The following is a 19,243-nucleotide window of genomic DNA, read 5'->3' on the forward strand; positions in this document are numbered from 1 at the left end:
GGCAGCGAATGGGAGCTCAGGGAAACACTTGGGCTTGGCTGCCCCGTTAGGAAAGGGTGAGGTTCCGCCTTTATCCTCCGGGAGAAGCTGTGCTTTGTTAAGCGGTGCTTGGCTCCCCCGGGCAGCGCGGAGGAACCGAGCCGTGGAGCAGGGCGTGTTGGCTCCTCAAGCGCAGCTGGGGTGACCCAGCAGCCGGGCTCCCGAGGCGCCAGAGGGAAGCAGAGGGCTGGGAACGTCCGCTTGTTTCACTATGTACTTTAGCAGAACCTCACCCCTTACAAAGCCACGGCTCCCACCCCGAGGATCACTTCACTGCCTTTGAGGATCTGGGCTAAACCAGGGACCTGGATGAAACAAGCTGGCTGCAGCTCAGATGGCACAAGGCTGTTACAACAGCATTGTCACTTGGCAGTCCCTGAGGGACAAAGCCACAGAACAAGATGGTCCTCAAAATCTTCATGGTCACCTTTAAGAACACAATGCAGAACCATCATCTTCTTCAGACTACTTTGTATTTCCTAATTCTGTCTGGAAAGGAGGAGCTTGCTAAGGCCTGCATGTGTGTGCCCTCTCTGGGGATGCCCATAGAGAAATGAGTTTCTTGCCTTGGTCAGCTGCCCACACACATCCTCATAGGGCCATACTGGAGTTTGCTAGATTCCAGTGAAATAAGATGATGGAGAGACACCTTAACAAACAGTATGACTACAGACAAGCTTTTCCAAGGGAAGGGCTTTAATTCCACTCATAAAGACATATATTTCTTTTCTTTCAAAGTCCAGCTAACTCATAACATTAAGAACATTGAAAATTTTCACAGTCATGAAACAGGCAGAAATGTGCATGGATGTTTGGGCACACAACCCTTGGCTGGGCTGGTTTTCCTTTCCACTACCACTGGATTGTGTTGGTGATCATGGACACTGGCTTCATAAAAACATACTTTGTGTCCCTTCTCTTCTGTTACCAAAATGAAGACTCCACTAAGGCAATTTCTGCTATAGGCAGGTAGCCAGCAGGTACACACAGCACATTAAGGACAGAGAAGACACATTTGGTGCGTAGCTCTCTGTGGACTTGATGTAAAAGGACCATCCCAATGGATGTAATCCATAGTTAAAATGCCCAGCCTGACCTTTGGTCTGTGCAGCTTTCTGTTCATCTGCACTGAAAGGCAGAGAGAGAAGCTGCTACATTGTGGAAAAGGATGAGAGCCACTACCAGAAAAAGCGTTTGGGGTTGTATTTTTTAATTCTTGGCTATTTCTATTTATTCTTTGCTAGGTGAGCCTAGGTGCTTCCAAGAACTAGATCTGGGCCACCTCTGCCCTCTCCTCCTCCCTCCAAGCTGCAAGCAGACTGCTTCTACAAATCAGCATTTCAAACATCCCCGCTGACTTCTGCTCTGGGTTTCTTCCAGCGAGAGGAGGTGGGTGCTGGAGCCTGTGAGGCTGCTCTGTGGCTAGAGGTGTGCCCAAAGGGCTGATCTGCAGACCCACAACCAGCAGAGAGGTGGAAGGATTCCAAAGAGCTGATCTGGCAGCTGTGGTGCCCTGCCTTGCCTAGACACAAACCCACCTGACACCGCTCCTGAACACAAAACACTGCGCACTACGAGAACGTCACACTGAGCATGGGGCAAGAAGGGAAGGGGAAAAGGGAAGGGGTCTAACAAAGGTGTCTCCTCTGAGCCTTGCACTTGGGATAACACGAATCCACACACTCTTCAGTAGTCCTGAAATATCGTTCCAGTACTACAGTTCTGGCATGTGCAGAACTTTCTAATGTTAACATCCAGCTACAGGCACCAACACCTCATTTCCCTTCACAGACTCAAGACAGTTCCTAATAAAGCAATCAAACCACAGAAACACCAAATGGTTTAAGTTTAGGTGTTCATTTTTGCTAATAAACAAAAACAGACAAAAAACCTGCAACATTTTTTGGACAGGTTTCAAAACTTGAAATCCATGGGGCCCCTCTGAAGTGAGAAACACTTTTTTGTTTGGTATTTTTGTTTGCTAATGAGGCTCTCCAAAGTAATAGTGGCAGGAAAATTCCCCATAAGGAATTTCAATTTTCCAGTGGTTTCAGTGTATCCTAGTTGGCATTTCCAGGCCTCTCCCCTTGGAGCACAGGAATCAATCCTTTTGGATTCCATTTTCCACACACAACATCTCACTGCTGACATCCAAAGTCCTAGGGATAAACACACCAGCGTGTTGCAGCTCTCCTGTGGCAGCCAACATCCTCCACCAAAAGCTGGGGGAGTTTTTTGGATGGATTGGGCTTTTCCCCAGAGCCCTCCCGCAGCTCAGCGCCGCAGCCTGAGGAAGAAGGCGTGCTTGCACTCCTTGCTGTCCAAGGGGTAATACTTGTCATAAAAATCCAAAATGTACTCCTCGGTCTTAAATCCAAATTTCTGGTAGAGCAGCATAGCAGGGTTGCTTGCAGAGACGTGAAGAGTGACGTCCTTGCCCATGCAGGTCTGCCAAGGGAGGGGGAGAGGAACAAAAAGGAGATATCACTGCAAGAGAACGAGACAGCCTCTGGGGGAATGCGGAGGTGAGGAGATTCATCAGCTCAGGGATCCAAGGTACTGAGGAAATGTGAGAAAAGTCACAGGAGTTACCACACATAGCAACAGCAAAGGGAGGGCTGCTGCTGCAACTCCGAGCCTTTGTTTCTGGGAAACGTGGATTCTCTGACAATTAAAGGTTTGGGATTATAATTTGTCATCTGCCCATTGTAAATTACTAAAGTAATTGTTAATTAAAAATAATCTTGGTGTACAGCCCTGATCTCAAATACAATGGCCTGAAGAAAAGACAAAACATGCCAGAAGATCAGGCTCTGCACTCCTCCCTGTCAGCAAACAGAGTTGAGCTCTCTGGGACTGCCTGAGCACCTCTGTGCTGTCATGCTGGAATTCCTGCCTATCCCACCCAGCTCCTCTCCCATCCTTCAGGGCACAGCACTCGCCTCCTGAGAAGGCAGGATATTCAGTTCAGACAGTAAATAACAGCATGGCTGAAGTTACCTTGAAGATCCTAAATTATTCTAACCAGCAACACTCTGATTAAGATGCTGAAATAATTTATTTTCTGCTTTCATCAAGTGTTTTAATAGCATTCCATGTATATTGAGTGTATTATAACTCTAAAGTGGGAACAATAATCCCCTCTAGGAAATCTCCAAGACAGTACATTCAATGGGAAAACTCTCAGGAATTTAAGGAGGGAAGGAAAAAAAGAAATAATTGGAAGCTATTTTGGGGAAAAGAAAATTTGAATGAGATCATTAAGAAAATGCAGTTTATTCCTCTGGGACAGATGCATAAGAGGATAAATTTTGACAGCAAAACCAGCCACCACTATTTGCATCAAACCGTTTTCCTTTTAAGTTATGCTGTTCCCAAGAATTCAGCCCCAAACTCAGCACACTGATCCCAAAGTCAGCGACCTACTCTTAATCCAAGCAGAGCATCAAAGTGTCTCAAGCTACAGAGAGGAGGCCCCAGGCCCAAGCAGGCTGCAAAGCAGCACCTACATCATGGAGACTGAGGCACAGAAGGTCACAACCACCATTGTTCCACAGGACTAAACCCCTTCTACCACTGTCAGGAAGTCAGCAATGGCAAAATAAACCTCACGTGAGCCAAACATACAGTGCCGATTTCTCACTGCCAGCGTGCCCAATCAGACTCAAATCTCTTAAATCTGCTTGGCTTTTCTCAACAGGGAATTTCATGCAAGCAGGATTAGGTTAATTGATGTGATACATCCTACAGAAAGGTGTGAGGATTTTCTGTGGCTGACTTGCCAACTCCAGCATCCCAGCTCTGCTGGAGAGGGAAGTCTCAGAGTCCACCTGCTGGATCCCTGCAAACCTTGGCGCCTGTTCCCGCTGCGTGTTGACATGTCACATCAACACACTGAGCTAAGGGCAATTTCCTTCAACACTTGACACAGAGCTGCCTGGGAAAGGCAAGGGGTGAGTTTAAAGAATATTGATTAGAGGCCTGTGTCAGCACTGCAGAGAGCTGTGCAGGTAGCAGAGTTACCCTTGGGCAGCCCAGGAGCACAAAGTGCTTTTCCAAACAGGGATCACTTTCCCCAAGGCTCTGCCAGCACTCCCTACCTTGCTTTACCCAACAAAGAAAGAGGATAAAACAGCTTCAATGGTGAGTTTTTGTTAGTGAAGCTCATCTTGACTACAACAATGTTTCCCATCGGCAGCTCTGCCAAGAGAGTTCAGGGAGTGGTAAAACTGTGGAGTAGGGCTCTGTAAAGGACGTATGTCTTACTCATCTTTGCTCACACTTAAGCTGCCTTTCCTGCAGTTTAACTCAAGAAAATCAATGGAATAAAGGCCAATTGAATAACAAGTATTCATTCAGAGATTTAATGAAGTTTAACTCCTTTAGTATCACCCGTTTAGTTAGCTGAGATTAATTTTCCCAAGTATCCCTGTGGAACAAGGCCAAGTGCAAGCCAATTTAAACAATGAGGTTGCAGACACTTCATCATTAACTCAGCTGTACTTGAACCAGAGGATAAAAGTGAAAGTGTGTGATTGAGATCAGTAAGTGATTTAATGCATGGAATAAACCTCCAGGTGGAGTCAAGAAAGCTGCAGTAATTCTAACTGACCCTGCCCACTCTTACCTCCTTTTCTTCTCAAATCCCCCATTTACAGTATCCCTTGTACACCAACTACTGACCACTGAAGAACAGAGTTAACCCCAAGACAGCTGAAGTGTCCAGCATCCCTCTAATTTTAAGGACATGACCAGGATGGCTGTTTTCCTAAACACATTTTGACTTCCAGAACAGGAGCTATTCCCTCCCATAAACACTCACAAAAAGGGTTCTTACTCTCCAATATCTGCAGGTGTGCACACAAGGAAGAAGCAAGAGCTGGTTCTTTGGCAGACTCAGGGGATGATTTCATATCATTACCTGGATAAGATGGTAAATCATGAAGGTTGCAATCCCAGCTCTTCTCCACTCAGGGTGCACCAAGAGAAAAGAGATGTAAGCTTCATTGTACTTCACATCTGGCACCATAAAGCCAAAGGCAATGATAACTTTCTTGTAAAGGACAACAACACTGAAATCTGGATACTGCAGGCACTCTGACAAATCAATTCCTAGGGAGAAAGAGAGAAACAGCAGTTGGAAGCACTGCGAACAAAAATAATAGTGTGGTTCAAATGCAGGAGTTTAAGGCTTTTTAGAAACACTCAATCCCTTCTTTTTACTTTTATTTCAAATTTGTGATAGCAAGAGATCACAGCATCATAGAATAGTCCAAGGTCCCTGCTAGAGCAGTCCTCTGTTACTACAAATTATGCAGCCAAATTTCCCACATTTTGGGAAATCCCAGTGGTAAGGACACCCCAAGTGCAGGGGATGAACCCTGCCTTGGGAAAACCAGCTGCCTGATCCTGGTGCCTCCCCTGCCAGCTAAGTATACAAGGGAAAAGATGATACAACAAAACAGACAAAACAAGATCTGCTTAGCAGAGAAGCTTGCATGGAAATACTAACAAAGCTCATTTCCTTTCAAATGACTCAAGGATTAAACTGAAACTTAACTCTCTTCTGAAGCAGCACACATGAAACTGGGCTTCAGCTTTGGTAGCATTGCCTGCTATGGTTTCTGTCTTTTTCCTCCAGCCTGCTTTCTCTTGTGCACACTCAGCTGGTTGTGGAGCTGCACTGTGAGCCTGACCACAGCTTCCAATGCTATCAAAACACTTGATTTGAGCATGCAAATTCTCTAATCTGGGGATGAAGTAGCCTCTCAGGCAGTGGTGCTTCTGTGAGTCAGAGGCTGGACACTGAAACAGACTGGGAGTTTGTTACCTTGCCTAATCACCCTGCTGCTGCAGTCCTACAGCATCCACACAGCCTGTCAGCACCAAGCAGTGCAGCTCGAGGCACTAAAGACTGACTGCTTGATAATTTGTGTGGACAAACCCTAAATGAGATGCCAGACACAGAGGATATGTGCCAGAAACGTTTGCTTCAGCCTCAAGTTGGCAATTGCAATGTATTTGGAACACGGGGTAACAAAATACATAGCAGAGTATGTTTTCCAGTAATCACTCTTGATGAGATGCAAGACTTCAGAAGGCACCCGGCACAGAGAAGTGGGTGAGTTATTTTCTTGCTCCAGAGTAAGCTGGGTGGAGCAAGACGTGGGAGGGATCGATTGGCAATAGGGAGCTGTGTTAATTAAGGCAAGGCTGCCTTGCCTGTGGAGTGCCTTGCAGCGTGTCTGGACAGAACACCCACTGCCCCAGGTGCTGGTGTCTCTGCAGGGGTGCAGTTCTTCCTGCAGGAAAACGCTCAGCTCAGGATGGTTCACCACTGGAGACACTCCCCGCTAGGGAGAGGTTTCCCGTTAGGGCACCAAGGCACTGAGACAAACAACATCCTGGAATCTCTCTACCTGGAAACCTAGCTCTGCCTTGGGAGAGGCAAGAACAGCTCTGAAAGGAAGGATTTGGAGGCAGAGAAGAACTAAGTGCTGGCTTAATGACGCTCACCCAGTTGCATATCCCTGCCTCTCACCCCCAAGCTGTACCAGCTAAACTCTTTGCATCCAGGCCTTACATCCTGCATCATTTCCCCACTTCCCTCTCCTGCTAAACAGGACCGAGGTGCAACAATCATATCCCAGCATCAGAACTTTTTCACCATAAAAAAGATTTGGATTCTTGTTGGGAGACTGATGGGGGTGTCAGCGTTTTGATTTAATGACGAACAGTTCACAGTTGGGTGGAACACACCCATGCTCCTTATGTTAAATAAAACAGGGTGAGTCCTGAAGAACGTAATGAAGGTGCAACCCAACTTGGCCAGAACTTCAAATGCATTATTAGGAGAGGAGAGACTATGACAAAGCGGTTCAGCCTCTGCTGGGATTGCAAGTGCCTCTCACAAACTCTAAAACGGCTTGTGAAAGGAAAGGCGTGCCACGTTATTTCTCCCCACACTGTGCAATTTGCATAATGAGTAGCAAAAAGAGCTCCCATCCTGACTGGGGCATATGGGCACTGCTGAACTACAGCCCTGCTGAATCACCATCGGAAAATCAAAACACAAAGTCAACAGTTACCTGGAATAAAGGTGTGTACTGTTTGCACTGGCCTTTTCTAAATTAGCCTGCTGCATTGTTTGCTGATCAGAAGCTGATGCATGCAGCAGATGAACTGTCCCTGTTATTATTTCAGAAGAACTAAAGCGTGTAGCCTTGTAACCACCCCCACAAAGGGTGGCCATTGTCCCCAAAGAACCTGCAGTTCCATAAAGGACACAGAAAAATACAAACCTAACCTTTCCCATACCTTGTAAATACTGAGGCTTAAAGAAATAAAGGACATCACAGCAGAGCCTGCAGCTGTAAAAGCAATTCACTGAATCACAGAATAAGCTGAGTTGGAAGGGACCCTCAGGGATCAGAGTCCAGCTCCAAGCCCTGCACAGGACAACTGCAAGAATCACACCATGTGCCTGAGAGCATTGTCCAGATTCCTGCGGGGCAGGCTTGGAGCTGTGACCACAGCCCCGGGAAGCCTGTTCCAGTGCCCAATCACCTTCCGGGTGAAGAACCTTTTCCTAATCCCCAACCTGAACCTCCCTTAACACAGCTTCAGAGCTGTTCTGTTGGGTCCTGTCATCACAGAGAAGAGATTCATGCCTGCCCCTCTGCTTCCCCTCCTGAGGGAGCTGCAGCCCATGATGAGGTCTCCCCTCAGTCTCCTCCTCTCCAGGCTGAAGAGACCGAGTGACCTCAGCCACTCCTCATATGACTTCCCAACTTCCACCCTGACATATGCAGCTTACGGCTGCTAGGAAGAAACCTTCTCACAAAGGTAATGAACAGTAATCTCTGGCATAAAACTGTTTATTTCTACCCTTGATTCTTGCAAAACACTTCACTGGATGCTTAAGTTTAGTTAACTACTAACCTACCTACTACTCCTATTAGCACCTATTTTTGTAAGTGCTGTGCTAATTAGGGCCTAATTGCCCAGTTTTATGCTGATCTCAAGAGACAAAGACACCAAACCCACGCCTCCACCTCAAATACATTCCTGTAACATCAGATAATGGGTTTCTAAGAACCAGCCAGACACCAAGTGAAATAAAATTTGGCCCAAGAACATATTTTTTTCTGAACAACACCACTTCTTTCTTGGAAACCCAAGCACTGGAGGAATCTTACCAGGCCAGAAGAATTCGTGGCACATGGAGTTTATAGTGGGGATGTGATTAGGGCGAACGTAGCAGTAATCAATGGGTGCTTCTGGCTCAGCCTTCCAGTTGAGATCATTCCTGTGTGGATTTGCCCGGATTTCTGCCAGCAGCCTGAGTTTTGGAGGCTTTGTCTCATAATCACGTCTGCCAGGAACGTGAAAAGGAAACACAAAAAGCAAGTGAGCAACAAGAACTGCCACTGCAGGTAAATGCATACTGCCCATGAAATATTTTCTGACATGCTCAACTTAAGGAAAATAAAGAACAGTATTCCATTCAAATGGGGAAGCAGCCCCAGGCTCACCAAAAACATCCTTGTGCTAGAGGCCAGGACACTTTCCAGCCCCACAGCATGTCCAGCCAGTCTTTGCTTACAGCATGAGCACGGCAATCACAGCTCTGACCCAAGAGCAGGTGCAACTTGCATTGAATGGCTACAGCACTGCCCTCTCTGCCCTTGCCCCCTCTTGGAGATTCCCCTTCCCAATGCAATCCGTTTCACTACTCAGCTAAATCAAACACTATCCCTTCAGGGTTACCATGGTGCACTGGGTTGTACTTTGAGGAGGAGTGAGGAGCACTGCCCAAGAAAGGTGTCCTCTCCGTGGGCTGGCGGTGCACAAGCCAAGAGCAAACTCAGACCCTCTGTACCTGATGTAAGGCTTAAGGACACGGGAGGTGTAAGGGCTGACAATACTGTGGTCTGTCAGCAGGTCTTCCGAGCCTACCAGGCGGTACAGAAACTTGGTTGTCTGCTGGCGGTATCCCTTCGTGGCGGGCAGCATTGTCTGCATGCACAAAAAAATGCACAACAATTGCAGGACAGTCAGGCAGAGATTTAACATAATGGGCCTCTCAGTGTGACAGGCTGGACTGGAGCACGGTGGTCCCACCTCTGGACTCTGCTGAGCACTCCCAAATTTGTTGCCCAAATCTAAAAGTGCTGCAAGCCATCTCCCTCCTAGACACATGAAAGAGCACCCACCTGTCTGGGTACTTCCAGGCCTCCAGCACCAGCATTTGGGCAGGCCTGGAGTACAAACACAGTGACATTTGTGGTGCTGACACTGACAGATAGCAGTGCTGAACCAGCATGTCCCAAGAAGAAAGGGACTTAGGAGAGCATTAGTGGGGACACAGCCCCAAGCCAAAATGAGCCTTGTTCACATGATCCTTTTCACTTTAGGAGTCAGATAACCTCAATGTGACACTGCTGGCTGCAGCAAAAGCTTTAAAATAACCAGTGCCAAAAGCTAACTTAGATTTGGGAACACCCACCTGGTATCTGTCCAAGATCCTGAAGTCCTGGCTAGTAGTTCTGTATGTTGCTTGCCCTACTGGGGACCTGGAGACAGCACCTTCTTTGGCTCCATAAATCCCATCAACCAGTAGCAGTGCAGCATTCACAACCTGGTCCAAGTCAAAGAGTGGGAGCCCTCTCTCCCTCTTGGCCTGCCTGACCAGCAGCTTGCGCCTCAGCCTCCGAGCCTCTGGGGTCATGCTTAAAGCATTGGGACAGGCTTCCAGTCTCTTCAGCAGCAGCTTCTCCTCATAGATGCTAACTGAGGTGTGCTTGGGAACTCTGGGTTTAGCATCCTTCTCCAGCTGTGACTTCCCCTTGTCTCGTCCTCTCACCTGCAAGGGTGTGTTTGATTCTTCAGGATCTTCACTGTCACCTTCCATCCGTTCTGTTTTTTCTTCTTCACTCTCCACCTCTTGCTTGATCTGCTCAGCTGTCTTCACTTTTTTCCTGCTTGCTATCATGGTGCCAGCACCAGCTGTCCCACTGGGAGGGGGCACATACTCTATTCCTGGGTCTATGACTCCATCTCCTTCCATTTCCTCATCATCTGTGGAACAGATCAAAATAATCCAGGGGAAAGAAAAAAAAATTTAAACATCAAAGTCCCATTTCAAAAATGGTTGTCACAGCATTCTCCTGCTAAGGAACAATAATTTGGGTTTTACCCAACACATTTCATTTTCTGCGTACTGCCAGATCTCCTGGTTTTGGATGGGAGATGCTGAAAAGAGTCCAATTTCAGGACACAGAATCAATCCTGCTCCTAAAGTGTCTTGTTGTTTGGCATCTGGAAACAGTGCACCTCCTGAGCTGCAAGTACATGTTCTTTGAGGAACGTTAAACTGCTGAAAATTCCCAGAGGCTGGGAAATCAAAAAGTCAAGCTGGTGAGCTGTATTACCAGCTGGTGAGGTGGTGAGCTAGCATACCCTCCCTATTCTGTCACCCAGAAGACTGGCTCCTTAAGGAACTAAGAATTCAGCCTGCATCACTGCTCTGCAATCTCACTGAAATTTAGCATCTATTAATCAGCACAAACAAATTTATAAAGTATTACCATGGGAATAAAATTTCTCACATGAAAAACTTTTGAGACAAAACTAGACTTGCTAGATAACAGCGTTATCTGTGTTACAGTGAAATGCTTATGCTGAGAGGTCCAGCAGTTGCTGTGTGAAGTCTACCTACTGTTCATTCAGGATCTCTCAGAAAATGATAATGGGGGTTTCCTCTAGCCTTAGAAGCTGGTGATAAAACTATGGAAAACCAGTCAATTCTCACACTCAACTGAGACAACAGAATACTTCCAGTTACTTTCCATCTTATCCTGAAAGGATCCTGCACCTCATTGGGAGCTTCTTTTTTACAATATATTCCTAGAACACCGCACACAGTTCATCACTAAAGGAAACCCACGGTGGCTCTTACCATGGAAGAGTGCCTGTGGCGGCATGACATCGGGGATGAGATCCGCTTCGGAGAGCAGGCTGGGCGTGGCCGAGTGCGAGGCGGGCGTGCCGGGGGCAGAGAAGTCCAGGGACGGGGACGGAGAGGGGCTGGTCAGGGGCGTGCGGTCGGACGAGCTCAGCGAGGAGAAGTCGATGACCTCTCCTTTCTCCAGGACGATGTCGGGCCGGCGGCAGCGGCTGCTGAACTTGACGGGCGTGGAGGAGGTGCTGCGGTCCAGGAAGCCGGCCGCCTCCTTCTGGGCTCTGCGAATGTCCTTGGCTTCCTGAGTGCGGGACCTCTTCTCCTTCAGCTCCATGGCTGACTCCACTGGATTGCGGCTCACCCGCTTCCGAAGGCCTTCCACGGTAATGATGGGATCCAGCGGGGGCTTGGAAGCTGCTGCAGAAGGAGTTTGATTATTCTGAGCTCCTGCAGTCACTGGATTCACACTGTGCAGTCAAAACCACGCTGACTACAGAAGCTTAAAAGATGGGGTTTTCAAAGTGACCAAGAAATTCACTCTGGGACTTGTAGCATTAAGCCAGTGGATGACTAAAGCCTCGTTAAAGCCCAAACTTTGTTTCTCCACACAGAGGAGAATTTGCATCTAGTGACAAAAGATAAAAGACATTCCCCAGGGTAAGGAGAAGCGGGAAAATTGTGCATTTCAGCTAAAAAAACCCAACAAAAACCACTCTGCACAAGCCTCAAAACCCTGTAAGTCAGCACAATGGAAGAAGGTAATAAAATATAACAGGCTTCTCACACTACAGTATATGCACCATAGTTCTCTTCAGTTCTCAACAGAACAAAACTAAGGAACTGTCCATGAACACAAACTGGTTTTAACTGAACTTTTCTCATGTCTCCCAGCTCTGACCCAGCAAGGAATCTACACACTATGGGGAGAGAGTTACCTTTTGCTTTCAGTGCAGATGCTGACAGCTTCTCTCCTTCAGGTTTCAGTGTTGGGGGCTTGTTATGAACCAGCTTCCACCATCCCGGTTCTCCAAATTCCTGTGCCCCCGAGCGGAAAAACAAGGGGCTCCCCACAGAGAGACAGCCAGCAACTGTGCTCCACCATGTTGAGGTCTTTTTCCTGTGGTGGCAGAGAAGAAAACAAAGGTTAGGTCCCCATTCATCAGCTGTGCTTCCATCCTGGACAGAGTGTTTCTGCCAGAGGCACTGACACACAATCACTGAATTACTCCTGAAGCACGTTTTTGGAGGCAGGGAGCTGCATTTAAGCCTTGCCCTCTGCTGGGCAGTGCATTCTTACTGGGCATCTGAGCATTTTTTGTTCCTTTAGGAACTGAAGACAGGGCTAACTAAGATGTCACTTAGAGAAGAGGTGAGAAGAAATACTGAAGAATTGCCCTTGTAGCCAAAAACCGAGGTACTCCCTTGGACTCTGGAGAGTCAGGCTCATGGAGGAGAGTTCAACCTCAGCTGCCCAGAATCTCTTCTTGTCTTTGCACACCCCCACATGCAGAAACTTCTGTACTTGCCAAGGCTTGGCTGAGTGGGGGTTCACTGCTGCCCAGGTGCTGTCCTTACACACCTTGGGGGACTGAACCTCAAAGGTGGGGGATCAAACCCAGCTGCTGCAGCTCAAAGTCTGGAGTGTTACAGTAAATCTGGATAAGCTACACTTCAATATGCTAAGGAAGATCTTTGCACAGTTTGTACTGCTGCACACACGATTCAGCTGTCTCTGTTCCTTCAGTGGCTTGTCCAGGCAAGTGGGAAGGCTGTGTCTGAGGCTAGGAATCACTCTCTGAATTTTAATCAGAGCAAGGAGTGCCCAGTTCCCAGGGCAAGTCTCAAAAGGCAGTAGCAAACCCTGGGAGGCATTGGTTCCCTGAATGAGGGACAATGGGCCACCAGCTGCCCTCCTGTCAGGGTCCTTGTGGCTTCCAGAGAGGAAAATGCTAACATTTCTGAGAACAGAGCAAGGAGGCACAGACAAGCACTGAAAGCAAAGCCAGAGACCAAATCTGGTTAGGAAGAAAGGCCAGATCTTACGACAGAGAAATCCCTAGGGAAGAAAAGAAGCTGTGAAGTCAATCAAATCTACAAGTTCCAAGGATTGCTCAGTTCCTTCCCTGCCTCCACAGCACACACATTAACAGTGAGGCTTAGGTTTGACAGCCTCAGCACGCTCAGAAGAAATGTGCTGTTCATCTGGAAAATGAAGGCTGCCCTCTATGAGAGGGGCTCCTACTCTGACAGTGTGAAAAGCATTTCAGTTGTTTAACACCTACTGTGTAAGAGCCATTTCATTAAGGTCTGAAACAATCTAAAAGGTGAGGCTCAGTTCTTCTTGAAGAATTTGGTCCTTTGGCAAACTTTATAGCCAAAGAACTTCGCTGGATCACATGTCTGTCCCTAAAGTTTGGCAATACCAGGATCAGCCCACCCATTGTGACTGTTTAGAAAAACTCAATTCTTTGCAGGTTCATATGCTGCCTAAAGAAAGGTAAGAAATAATCCAAAATACATGCGTTTGTATTGCTTTTCTGTGACATTCCTGGGGTTCTTTTTCCCCAGAGAGAAATGCTGATTCTTTCTCAAGTGTATCCCCCATGCCTGCATTCAGATTTTTGATATTAAATCCTCCCTTTTTATCCCTTGTAAGGCTCAACAGAGATGTCACCAAATTAACCAGGATTCTTGTCCATCTGTATAACAGGCTTTAATTCCTCTGGCTCACCAACCAGACCCTCCGGAAAATATCATGTCTTTACCTGTTCCCTAATAAGAAATTCCAGTGTTTCTCAATAAAAGCACAAATGTCTTCTTTCCATCTGAAGTACCCCTGACGGCCTGTTCCTTCCAGAGACAAGTTGTACATTGCCAACATGACAACCTGGAACAGAAAGTGTTGGACACCAGTGAATTCCTTCTGCTTTTTCTGCTGAACAGACCTCCACAGCTGCCACACACACACAGATCTTTGCTCCCTCATAAATATCTTATTTTTGCAACATCTCATAGGCAACTTCTGCAATCCATCTTCTTCCTGGTTTTGTGCTGCCTGTTCTTGTCTTTCTATTGTTAGATGCACATTCTTCCAGAGATTTCTCCATCCCAGGGGAATAACAAGCTGCCTAGTTATGCAGGTTTGTGCTAAGACACAAGAATTGTGCAGCTGTTGTATAAATGAATTACAGTACAGCTGGGGTCTGAATGTAATGTGGAGGTAGGGAAACAGTCTTTCAAATAAATAAAAAAAAAGGTCACAAGTAATGCTGCTATCCAATACATCAGAAACACTATGACAATGGTCTTTCACACGCTTCACAATCAAATTCACTCTGACCTGTTACATACCCAGACTAAAGGGCAGCTTTGAAAAACATCTCACCTCCTTCGAGTAAATCCTAGGTGACCAACTGTTAATTATGTTTACTTAATTAATTTCAATTAATTTATTAGGACAGAACTAAAGTCAGCTAAGCTGGGATCATCTTTCAACAATCACACAGCCTCAGTTTGGCACTGCTCCCAATAACAACTTGCATTTCACCCTCAGGGAAGTCTGAGATCTGCTTTTCTCAGGAAGATGGGTCTCCTCACAGTGGACCTTGGCTTTCTGGGATGCATTGTCAAAGATGTCAAAATGAGGAAACATGTCCCCTTCACCCTATTTCTACCTCACAACCCCTCTCAGTTTGATAACTAGGATTTTGTGGGTTAAAAGTCATGTGGGACGATGTTTCAGGATGTCAAAAATAATTCTCTTTTCAACTGGCTAAAGTTATGGATCTGTTGAGGCCACATATTCAGGAAAAAATCTAGAAATTACTGTCCCCATTCTTCCTGCTTCAGGTAAGTTAGTTTGACCACTTCTCTCAATTCCACTTACCCAGAAGCAGCAGCAGCTCTGGCTGCTGGAAACCCAGGGAGGTGGTCACAGGTTTCTTTCTCACCCATTTTTATTTTGTCTGCCCCTTACCCATGGCACTCTGAGGAGACCTGGGCAATGCCAGCAGCCTTTGCTTTCCCAGTCTGGAATTTGGTCAAACTCTTCCAGTCTGCCAGCAGAGACCCTGCCTACACCAACCTTTTTCCCTGCACTGGCACCACAAGAAAGCAGTGCAGGAGTTACAATCAGTGTCTCAAATTACCTTACATGACAATAAGGCTGAGTTCCTATGGGTAAGAATCAAGGAAAAGCCAACAAGGCTGATATTTTCAACAGTCTGACAGCTTGTCCTCAGGACAGGTGGCCTCCTGAGCTGGTAGATGTGGGAGCAGAATAATCCTGTCATTCAGGAGGAAGCAGTTGGTGACCTGCTGAGCCTCTTAGATGCTCACAAGTCTATGGGAGCAGATAGTATCCATCCTAGGTGCTGAGGGAGCTGGCAGAAGAGCTCACCAAGCTGCTCTCCATCATTTAACACCAGTCCTGGCTCACCAAGAGGGTACCTGATGGCTGGAGGTTGGCCACTGTGACAGCCATCCATAAGAAGGGCTGGAAGGAGGATCCAGGGAGCTCCAGGCCTGTCAGCCTGACCTCAGTGCCTGGCAAGGTTATGGAATAGATCATCTTGAGTGCCATCACGTGGCACCTACAGCATGGATTCAGGAGGGGCAGGGGCAGGTCCTGCCTGCCAGCCTGATTTCCTTTTATGACCAGGTGACCTACCTGGTGGACGCAGGGAAAGATGTGGATTTTGTCTACCTGGACTTTGACACCATCTAGAAGGGTCTGGACAGGCTGGATCCATGGGTCAAATCCAACACTAGGAGGTTTAACAAGAGCAGGACCTGAGTCCTGCACTTTGGCCACAACAAGCCCTGCAGCACTACGGGCTGGGGACAGAGCAGCTGGAGATGGGCCAGGCAGAAAGGGGCCTGGGGGTGCTGGCTGATGGCAGACTGAACACGAGCCAGCAGTGTGCCCAGGTGCCCAGGAAGGCCAGTGGCATCCTGGAGCAGGAGTAGTGGCCAGCAGGAGCAGGACAGGGATTCTTCCCCTGTACTTGGCACTAGTGAGGCCACACCTCAAGCCATGTGTCCAGTTCTGGGCCCCTCAATTCAGGAAGGATGTAGAGGTGCTGGGGCACATCCAAGAAGGGCAGCAAGGCTGGTGAAGGACCTGGAGTGCAGATCCTATAAGGAACAGCTGAGGGAACTGGGGGTGTTCAGGCTGGAGAAGAGGAGGCTCCGAGGAGACCTTCTCACTCTCTACAACTCCCTGGAAGGAGGGTGAAGCCAGGAGGGTTCTGCATCTTCCCCGAGGCAACCAGTGACAGAATGAGAGGACACATCTTAAACTGCACCAGGGTAGGTTTAGGCTGGACATTAGGAAGGATTTCTTCACAGAAAGAGTGACTGGGCATTGAGATGGGGCTGCCCAGGGAGCTGGTGGAGTCACCATCCCTGGAGGTGTTTAAGGAAACCCTGAATGTTGCACTCACTGCCTTGGTCTGGTTGACCATGCGGTGTTTGGTCATGGGGTGGATTTGATTATCTCAAAGGTCTTTTCTATCCCAGCTATCCTGTGATATTCTGTGAGACAGCACACCATTACAGGCCTAAAGAATGCAAACAGATGTTATTTTGATTGTTCAGGTGTGCAAATGACTGGAATAGTGAATTCCAGGAAGGACTAATTCTAGTGCACATTCAGCCAGGTTGGAGCTTTGTACCCAGAGAGCTGGCAAGCTTTCTGTTTCTATGTTGCCACCTCACCAGTTTAACATTTTCTTAGACACAAATAACTGTTCATGCCTAGAAGCCAAATTGCATTTATTTTGCTTTTCCAAACTTGCTTGAAGCCATGAATTCGTGAGCAACATAAGGGGGAAAAAAAAAAAAAAAAAAAAAAAAGGAATGTGGTTTGTATGATTATCTTTCAATTTCCCTGCCAAATGCTGAAGTTCTCATGTGCAGGCAATCCTCAGCTAATTAATTTCTGAAGTTCATGCAAATGCTCCTTTGTTACCAATACTTGATCCTCCTTTTCCAGGTAGCATGTACACAACAACCAACAATTTCAGAAAGTCCCACAGCTGTTCTGATGGCACAAACATTTCACTTACTTGTTGCCATGTTAATCTCAGACGTTCAAATTGCTCCTTCCCATCTTCTGAGCAATCAGAGCAAGTAAATCTGAAAAAGTTATCTCCTTTGAGGTAGCTGAGCTGTTCTCTCAGTTGACCTAAAATGAAAAGGTCAAAATCAATCTTTTTGCCCTTTTATAGGAAAAAGTACTCCAAAGGAAATTTGGATTTCTTCCAAGATCAGGTTTGTCTGAACAAAACTGACAGAACCACCTGTAAACCCCCATACACCCAAAGTTACAGGCTCTAAGTCCGTGTTTCTACAGCAGAGGAAAAAGAAATCAGGGCTTCTAAACTCACCAGAAGTGAATTTACACAAACATGAACAATTCAAAAATTACATTGGAGGACAGGGGAACAATGTTAAGACTAGAGTGTTTCTGGAAAGTCACACTCAAAAGATGTTTCTCTACAAGGATGTCATCTCTTTTACTGTATAATTTTATAATTTTTAACATATGGATACCCTGCTTCCATACTGAATTGCAGAATTCAAGTTGCAACTACATCTGATGGGGGGAAAACTCCTCAGGCTTGGTAAATTAAGAGAATTTCTAAGTGGCAATTCAATATAAAAAAGTGATTATTTGCCTGAGCACGTTGGCCATTTTCACATGAGACAACTGAACTCCCTAGAACTGAATGATTAGGAAACAGCACGGTATTTCCCTTTGGCAGCTCGTTTACTCTGCCCATTTGTATGTGGCTACCGTTGCTTTGCAACTGGCCTTTTCTGCTCCTTGGATTTGTTCCACAGCAACTGCAGAGAGGAACATATTTGTAAAATAAAACAAGTTGAGTGTTAAATGAAATACTCCACATGAGGTAGCTCATGCTGTCTTTAACTCTGCTTCATTTTTTTTATTAATATATTTCAAGTTAATATTTCCCTTTACTGCATAGTAATTAAATAGTCTGGTGCTGGTTTCATTACATTAACACCTAAACATTCACTAACACTAGCCTTGAGAGGAGATTTTTACACTATAAATTTTGGCAAATCCTAAGAAGGCAAAAAGGGCAGCTCTGACATATCTGCAAAGCAGGTGCCACCTAAACCGTTCCTTATTTCTAACCACAAACAAACAAACAAACCCCACAAAACCCCCGAATCAAATTTTAAAAAAAACCAAAAAAACAAAAAACAAAACACCAAAGCCAAGGTGTTTAGCAATATCTGGCTCTTGATCGTAACAGAACAGATAATCCAGAATTTAGAATGTAAAGCTGTCTGTTACAGTGCTAACAGCATATATCTGTGCCAGAGGAGAGGCACCAAATTCTGCAGCTGCCCCCTAACACCCCCAGAGGTGGCTGCTGAAGGCTGGGCTTGTTTCTAAACCAATTTAAATTCACATTATTGGGAAAACATTAAGGTTGAGGTTTAACCATATGCCCCACAGATGTGACAAATCAACAGGGATGGGAAACAAGTAACACACAAAGTCCTTTTCCTCCCCAGACCTTTACAGCAAGGGTCATTATCTGAGTGACCAGAGAGGTCAGGTCGCTGGGCCCAAGCCCCGAAACAGCTGCAAGAATTGTGAGGGTGGGCACACTTCTGAACTTTGATGTTCTCTGTTAATTGAAGAAGACAGTTTGACTTCCTCAGGAGAGCACCAGCTCTGGGCACACACAGCTCTTGTACTGCAGTGTCTAACAGAGCCCCTGCCAGCAGGCATCACCCACCAAGGCAGGACGGGGAGCAGCCCAACAAGCTGGGAGAGAGGAACACAGGACAGCACAAACACCTCGGAAACACCACCAGGGCCAGCACAACGCAGCCTTACTTGCTGGGATCCACTTCTGGCACTTCTCACAGTAATAGGACATCTCCTCCATCCAGGACGCTTCCCCCTCGTCGCTATTCAGGGAGTCCCCACTCTGGTCGTGCGATAAATCCACGGAAGCCTGGTCCTCGGACTCCACGATCAGGAGAGTTTCCCCTTCCACCTCGCCCTCCTCCAGTCCCTCGGAGGTGGAGGTCCTCGTGGCTTCATCGTCGTGGCGGCTGAGCAGCCCACCCATGTGAACGTTGTTGGCCATCCTAGAGGGAGCCTGCCCAACAATGAGCTGTTCCTCCCCAGCTTCGGACTGGGCCAAGCCTGCACAGTGCAAGTACCAATCTCAGACGAAACGGGTTTTTGTCCGC

The 19,243-nt window shown here is 46.9% G+C and overlaps 1 protein-coding gene across 2 annotated transcripts; it reads right to left on the reverse strand.

Moving 5' to 3' along the window:
• Positions 1 to 739: 739 nt before the first annotated feature.
• On the reverse strand, positions 740 to 19,156 carry KAT14 (lysine acetyltransferase 14). Of its 2 annotated transcripts, none has more exons than XM_084202834.1 (10): positions 18,882 to 19,156; positions 17,071 to 17,189; positions 13,768 to 13,889; positions 11,938 to 12,119; positions 11,000 to 11,416; positions 9,548 to 10,119; positions 8,921 to 9,057; positions 8,238 to 8,413; positions 4,961 to 5,151; positions 740 to 2,487 (listed from the first exon to the last, which is right to left on the reverse strand). In XM_084202834.1, the coding sequence occupies exons 1-10, from the start codon at positions 19,135 to 19,137 to the stop codon at positions 2,314 to 2,316; spliced, it is 2,346 nt and encodes a 781-aa protein (XP_084058960.1). In that variant the 5' UTR covers positions 19,138 to 19,156; the 3' UTR covers positions 740 to 2,313. The 2 variants fall into 2 exon arrangements, with proteins under 2 accessions (XP_084058960.1, XP_084058959.1); XM_084202833.1 differs by having other exon boundaries at positions 11,000 to 11,419.
• Positions 19,157 to 19,243: the final 87 nt, after the last annotated feature.

The sequence above is a fragment of the Fringilla coelebs genome (genome assembly GCF_963513975.1).
Source record: "Fringilla coelebs genome assembly, chromosome: 3".
NCBI lineage: Eukaryota > Metazoa > Chordata > Aves > Passeriformes > Fringillidae > Fringilla > Fringilla coelebs.